The sequence below is a fragment of the Belonocnema kinseyi genome, chromosome 3, assembly GCF_010883055.1.
Source record: "Belonocnema kinseyi isolate 2016_QV_RU_SX_M_011 chromosome 3, B_treatae_v1, whole genome shotgun sequence".
NCBI classification, from domain to species: Eukaryota; Metazoa; Arthropoda; class Insecta; order Hymenoptera; family Cynipidae; genus Belonocnema; species Belonocnema kinseyi.
The window spans coordinates 120213154-120221360 of record NC_046659.1 but is presented as its reverse complement, the minus strand read 5'-3'; the positions used below and the strand labels follow the sequence as shown (position 1 = coordinate 120221360).

Sequence of the window (8207 nt, the reverse complement as noted above, 5' to 3'; positions counted from 1 at the left end):
TCCAATTCATTTTTTATCTCATATGGAGTTAAACTCTTTAAATGAAAATGTTTGATTACCGCTCTGAACTCGTTTTTTTTTCATTTTTCTTAACGAACAATTATTTTTTTAATTGGTTATAAAAACACGTAAACTCAGAAGATGTGGACTGTGACTGCACCATATATCTAGTCGGGAGTGATGCTGACTGAAAACACATGATTTGGAGCGATTCGCGCGCCATATGTTGGTCATTCTAAGGACTTATTGAACTACCCTCGTAATTTGACGCGCCCTTTAAATGTTTGGATATTAGTAAATTCAGAAATTCGTAATGTAACCTTTCACTCATTTCATTGCCCCCGCCCTTAAAAAAACGATCGTTTATGTTCGAGGTCCACACACTGTGTTGTCCGACAGCGGAAAAATGCGAGTTTTCGCGTTTTCAAATATAAAAAGCGGAAATTATTACTTTTAAATGTCCCTTTGAAATTTCTTATATATAATTCTTTAAATTTCTAGAAAAGTTAAAGAATATGTGCTTATCATGCATGATATTTGATAAATTCAGCCCAGTGATCCCAGATTTGAAACGAGGTTCACTCCAATACTATGACAGGGCTATGTCCGTGTAAATAAAGTAGGAGACGATGACTGGGTTGCGCGCGCAACCTATTTCTCCTCTTCTGAATTTGAAAACTCGAAGGTGCACGATTGCCGGTCGGAACACTTCGGCGGTTCTATTTATATCTCTATCAAGTATAAAATATAAATTATATAAATATTCATACTATTATATATACATAAACAGATACTCAATTTATAATAGTCATATTTATATCTTGATCCACCTTGGAAAGAAACTAAAGAATTTGGCAATTTTGGAATTGATCTCGTTTGGATAAAAACTCAATTATTTGGTTAAAAAATTAATTATTTTGTTAAAAATGTAACTATTTTGGAAAAAAGTCCTCTTTTCTATCAAACTTTCAGCTACTTTGTTAAAATTGTTACACTATTTTTATTTGAAGGTTCATCTCTTTCGTTGAAAATACATTTTTGAAACTGAAAATTAAAAAAATTTAACTATTTGGTTGAAAGTATAACTCTTTGATTTAAAACTCATGTTTTTCGCTTAAAAATTCAACTTTTTGTAGGTAATTTGTCCTATTGGCTTTAAAATTAAATAATTTCTTTGCAAATTCATATATTTTGTTTAAAAATTCTCTATTTTGTAGATCCTTAATTTTCTTCATCGAAAATTCATCTTATTGGTTGACAATTTAACATCTTTGTTGAAAATTCATTTTTCCTGTCCAAACTTATTTATTTTCATTTGAAACTGTAACTATTATGGGATTGATTAAAAATTAATCGTATATATTGGTTAAGTTGAAAAATCGTTTTTTTTATGGAACATTAATCTTCTTGGTCGAAAATTCACCTTTTCCTTCGAAAATTTAAAAAATTTGTTGAAAATTCGTTTTTTCTCTTGTTAAATTCAATTTCCTATCAGTTTTCATCTGGAAATTGAACTATTCCATTTTTGGTTGAAATTTTATCCTGTACATTGTATTAGTTAAAACATCAATTATTTGATAGAAAATTAATTTATTTGTTTTCGATTATGATTTTTTTTTAATTGAAAGAAATTTTTAATCAAATTTTTTAAGCTGAATTTAAGGTATTAAAAATTGAAAAATAATTGATTTTAGAAGATGATTCTGAATCCAATTAAAATTAAAGAATTAATAGATATTAGTTTTTTAAATTATTTTCAATTATGACTTCGAATATTAATTCAGTCTAAAAAATTTTATTGTTAACCCATTCAATTTGAAATTTTTTTAATAAAATAAGAAAATTTCGTTAATTATCAGCAATATTTAACCGTTTATATAAAACAATCCATTATAAGAAACTATTAAAAACTATACAAATTTGAACAGAATACTTCGGAATAGAAAGCCTTGAATTGTTAAAATGTAATGAGCTATATTTTAACTTTGAACGCTACAATTTTAATTTAAAAAAAGATTCAAAATTAATTAAATACTTGAAATTATTTCAAATGATTTGAAACACGGTGTAGATTTTTCCAGATTAAAAAAATTAAGCTTTTTGAGTATTTTAAAATATTTAAAAAGATTTTAAAAATTAAAAAAAAAACAAGAAAAAAGCAGGACGATTTTAAGGAAACTTTTTTTATTTTGCAGTTTTTTAAATGTTAGAAAAAAATCTAATCAACAAAATATATCAATTTTCAACCCAAAATTTTACTTTTTAATAAAATAAATTAATTTCCTATCAAATAATTGGTGTTTTAACTGTTTATGATTAGATTATATAAAATGATTTTATTTATTTTTAGTTTGCTAGGGGCGAGGGGCACTTTTTTTTATTTTTGTATTTCCACATTTTTTGTAGGTCCTTTTCGGTGGTTTTTTATGCCTTTCAGGCTCTTTCCACCGAGCCAATATATTTATTTATATATACGGCGCAACATGATTGTTTTACTTTTATTACATAACCTTCCTAACAGGTGTAATTAAGATTTTTAAGTTCTTATTTTATAGTAATAATAGTTACATGATGTACATTTTAAAAACTTAACAAATTACCAAAAATTATATATTTTTATAGAGAGTTTTTCTTATATTTTTCAAAGTAAATAATTACTACATCTGTTTAAGAAAACGGTAGGGTGTGTGTTGTCAAGAAATCATTCACATATTTATTTAAAGTGCTTTTCTTTTAAACTATTGATATAAATATTTATAGATAGGTAACACAGATAGATTTATAGTATAAATATTTATCTTTTTAGTTTAAACAATATCACACACTAAAGAAGAACTTGGACAATTTTTTGATCATTCACGTTATCATTTTATCAGTTATTAAAATTCAAATATTCACAACATTATCAAAATCTCATTTGGTTAAAAACTCAATTATTTGGTTGAAAAATTAATTCTTTTGTTGAAAATTTAACTATTTTGTAAAAAAGTCCTTTTGTCTATCAAAAGTTCAAATACTTTGTTAAAATTTATTTCTTTTTGTATTTGAAGGTTCATCTCTTTCGTTGAAAATTTAACTATTCTGATGAAAATATGTTTCATGTGTTGTTGAAAATACATTTTTTGAAACTGACGATTAATTTATACCATTTTTGGTTACAAAAATCATGTCTTTTGTCAAAAATTCGTCTTTCTTTGTAAAAATTAAATTTTTTTATTGTAAATTTATACTTTTTGGTTAAAAATTTTTACTTAATCAGGATTCGTATTTATAGTTGCAAATTCAACTATAATTATGAATCCTTAATGAGAAAAAATTTTTTTTTACTAAGTAGTTCAACTTTAAGTGAATAATCGAATTTTCCAATCAAAAATTATGATTTTAATTTTTAACAATATAGTTGGATCATATTGTTGAAATCAGATTCTGTAAGTAACTCGTGCAATAGAAAAATAGAATCAAATCGTTAAGAGATTGATAACTTTGCAACCAAAAAATATTTGCAGTTGATATTTGAACCTAAAAATTAAATTTTTAACCAAAAAGTATAAATTTTTCATAAAAAAATTTAATTTCTACAAAGAAAGACGAATTTTTAACAAAATACATGATTTTTTTATCCAAAAATGGTATAGATTAATCTTCAGTTTCAAAAAATGTATTTGCAACAATACATGAAACATATTTTTATCATAAAAGTTAAAGTTTCAACGAAAGAGATGAACCTTCAAATACAAAAATAAATAAATTTTAACAAAGTAGTTGAACTTTTGATAGAAAAGAGGACTTTTTACAAAATAGTTACATTTTCAACAAAAGAATTAATTTTCGAACCCAATAATTGAGTTTTCAATCAACCGAGATTTTGACAATGTTGTGAATATTTGAATTTTAATAACTGATAAAATGATAACGTAAATAATAAAAAAATTGTCCAAGTTTTTCTTTAGTGTGTGATATTGTTTAAACTAAAAAGAAAAATGTTTGTACTATAAATCTATCTGTGTCACCTATCTATAAATATTTATATCAATAGAAAAGAAAAACACTTCAAAGAAATATGTGGATAATTTCTTGACAAAGCATCTTATCGTGTTCTTAAACAGATGTACTAGTTATTTACTTTGCAAAATATAAGGAAAAATCTTTATAAAAATATATAATTTTGGGGGAATTGGTAAAGTTTTTAAAATGTACATCATGTAACTAGCATTACTATGATATTAAAACTTAAAAAATCTTATATGTAATCAAAGAAAAATAAAAATTTTGAGCCAAATATATAAATAAATATATTGGCTCGGTCGAAAAAGCCTAATAGGCATAAAAACCACCGAAAAGGACCTACAAAAAATTTGGGAATAAAAAATAAAAAGAAGTGCCCCTCGCCTCTAACAAACTAAAAATAAAGAAAATAATTTTATATAATATAAACATAAACAGTTAAAACACCAATCACTGGATAGGAAATTAATTTAGTTTGTTAAAAAGTAAACTTTTGGGTTGAAATTTGAGACATTTTGTTGATTAGATTTTTTTTCTAACATTTAAACAACTGCAAAATAAAAAAGTTGCCTTAAAATCGTCCTGATTCTTTCTTGTTTTGTTTTTTTTTTTTAATTTTTTGAATCTTTTCAAAAACTCACTTAAAATTAATTTTTCAAATGAAAAAATCATTCTCAATTTTCTTAGCAATCACAACAATTTTTTTATCCTTTTTAAATATGGGTTGTTTAAATAAAATGTCAAACATTGGTAATAATTAATGAAATTTTCTTATTTTAATTTAAAAATTTCAAATTGAATGGGTTAAAAATAAAATTTTTTCAGACTGAAATAATATTCGAAAAGAATTTTAAAAACTAACATCTATTAATTCTTTAATTTTGAACGGATTCAGAATCATCTTCTAAAATGAATTCTTTTTCAAATTTTAATACCTTAAATTCAATTAAAAATTAAAAAATTCTTTCAATAAAAAAAATCATAATCGAAAACAAATAAATAAATTTTCTATCAAATAATTAATGTTTTAACTAATACAATTTACAGGATTAAATTTTAACAAAAAATGGAATAGTTCAATTTTCAGATAAAAACTGTGATAAAAAATTGAATTAAACAAGAAAAAAAACAAATTTTTAACAAAATTGTTAAATTTTCAAGGGAAAAGGTGAATTTTCGACCAAGAAGATGAATGTTCTATAAATGAAACGAGTTTTCAACTCAACCAATATATACGATTAATTTTTAATCAATCATATAATAGGTTGTCAGATAAGGAAAAATAATTTTTAACAGGAAAAATGAATTTTCAACAAAGTTGTTGAGTTGTTATCCAATAAGATGAATTTTCGACCAAGAAAATTAATGATCTACAAAACAAACAAATTTTAAACAAAAGACATGAATTTTCCAAGAAATTATTTAATTTTAAAGTCAAAAAGACCAACTACCTACAAAAAGTTTAATTTTGAAGCGAAAAATATGGGGTTTCAATCAAAGAGTTGAACTTTTAACCAAATAGTTAAATTTATTAAATTTTCAGTTTCAAAAATGTATTTTCAACGAAAGATATTAACCTTCAAAGAAAAAAATTACATTTTAACAAACTAGTTCAACTTTTGATAGAAAAAAGCACTTTTTTACAAAATAGTTACACTTTCAACAAAATAATTTATTTTTCAACCAAATAATGGATTTTTTATCCAAACGACATGAATTCCAAAATCGCCAATTTCTTTAATTTCTTTCAAATGCGGATCAAAAGTGTATCTATATATTTATATCATTTATATTATTTATATTTTATAATTGAAATAACGTAAGCTCAAAATATACGCATATAAAGAGGCGCGCGAAGTATTCAAATCATGAGAATCGCCAGCATCGAAATCTGGAAACACTAAAATCGTAATCTCTTGATTTTATTTCGAAGCAGTAAGCAGATAGAGATATAAATAGAACCGCCGAACTGTTCCGACCGGCAATCGTGCACCTTCGAGTTTTCACATTTAGAAGGGGAGAAATGGGTTGCGCGCGCAACCCAGTCGTGTACACGGTCTCCTACTATATTTCCCACGGACAAGACCTGTGATAGTATTGGAGTGAACGTCGTTTCAAATCTGGGATCACTGATTCAGCCTTGTGTGTCTCCACTTTGTTCGTCGTACATTAAATGCCCCCCCCCCTTTTTCAGGCGTTAAATCGCTCGTTCTCACTTCTACTCAATAGAGTGAAAACGAGCGTTTTCGCTCCGCTGGCGAACAAAATAGGTTTCTCTCAAAGTTGTCAATTGACCTGAAGATTAGTGCATCTCAACATTACTACATTAATGACTTTTTAAAACTTTCAATAAATTAATTACTACACGTTTTCTTCAAGGATTTACCAAACCTAAAGCGTTTGATGTGCTGGTACGCCAAGGTATACCGGTCGGAGAATATCGTAAAAACGATTTTTACGCGTACCGGTATTAGCCAGAGACAGTTGCACATACTCGTCCAGCAGGTGATTCGAAAAAAATACATTCTAAAACCAATATATATATTATAGAATTATAAGTTGAGCAATTTTTTTAAATTGATGTATATTTTAGAGCTTTATAAAATATTCCTCATCTAAAGATTAATTAAATGTAAAATCTATTTTGCATGACTAGAGTAGATCAACCTACTTTTTTAGTACATTTCAGTTATATGTTTTTCAATGATTAAAATAATAAATTTGATATGATTTCTCACAGGAAAAACTGAATGACAAGATTAAGAAATGCTACGAGTTCTTCTATGATGCAAGAATTATTTGATGTTTACATTTCCGAACAGAAAATTGATGCATTTACTTTATTTAAGGACAAATTGATTTCACGAGTGGGAAACATATCTGATTTTTTTAAATCAAGGTCGAGAATAAATTTATTACTTGTTTATTCAGGTATATATTTGCTGCTGCAATTATTAAAAAATGTATTCACCTTTTTCAAGAAATCATTATAAAAAATAATATTATAATTAATCAATTAATCACCATATTCATCAAAACCATCTCCTGACAAATTAAATCATGTTAAATATTTTTATTTTATGTTTTACAATGTAATTCAAGTGAAGGCCGTTGAGGAAAATGTCTTTTTTCAAAGTCCTAATTGACTAATGAAATATGTTTTTCTTATAATTGATAAAAAGATTATTTAGGATTAATATATAAGTTATAAAATGAAAGGCTTAAGTGCGATAATATAATCATTCAAATGTAAAGGGGTAATTCCATTCAGAGGAAAAATTTTCTGGTTTTAAAAATGTTAAAAAATAAATTTCTTTACTGTAGTTGAAATCGTTCTTTGTTATTTTACCATTCTCTTTAGTTATTGAGTTATACACAAAGTTCAACTTTAACTAAGAGAATTGATCGCCACTCAAATCTCTTATTTTTCGAAGAAAATGAAGCAGGAGACTTTTTGTGCATTTAGGAAGAAAAAATTTTTTTCGCGAGATAATAATTATTAGTTCGCAAAAATTATTTTCAATTTTTGTGTTAAAAAGTTCAGGTAGGTATTCACTAAGGGATATTATCCTCCCTCAAAATAAAAGGAGCCACTGTATTTATCAAAGAGAAAAAATGAAAGTAATTGATTACGTGTTCGCTTAGAATTTTCGTCTTACATAAAAAATAGCATATATATTCATGAAAATGATTCTTGGAATACTTCTAAGGCTAGTATTTAAAAAAATATGAATTGGTTAATTAATGGAATGCCGTGTATTCTGAATATTTAAGTTTATTTAGTATTGGTAAAAAACAGATTCTTTTACTGGAAAAGTTTAATTTCAGGAACGAAGAATTATTTAAACAATCAACAGTACGGTGAATCGATTATGTTGATGCTATTTTAAGTATATTATATTATGTTACTCAAAGAAGGTATGCATTTTGCCCAAAGCAATCTGTATAAGCATCAGAGAAAGCAGAGATTCATAACGTCTTTTTAGAATAGATGGCTATGCTTAAAAAGATTTTCTTCAAACAGATCTTCCCTCTCATCAAATTAAGTCATATTTTACGTTAGGAGTGGTTTCCTAAGGTAGTTTGAACATGAGTCTTTACCATCTTAACCCACTGGTGAAATAAAAAACCGAACTATTAAAATTAAAAAGAATTCTCACAAGTTCGAATCTTGAATATTTATTAGCAGAAACAGCACGACT

General features: G+C 25.7%; 1 protein-coding gene across 1 annotated transcript in view; it reads left to right on the top strand.

Annotated features, from left to right (window-relative positions):
* The window catches only part of LOC117170005, a 48744-nt gene extending 41811 nt beyond the window's left edge, over window positions 1-6933 (top strand). Inside the window, exons 14-15 of the mRNA XM_033356520.1 lie at window positions 6385-6510; window positions 6746-6933. Coding sequence (XP_033212411.1) covers window positions 6385-6479 — 95 coding nt within the window. The 3' untranslated portion in view covers window positions 6480-6510; window positions 6746-6933. The remainder of the gene's footprint in view (window positions 1-6384; window positions 6511-6745) is intronic.
* Window positions 6934-8207: the final 1274 nt, after the last annotated feature.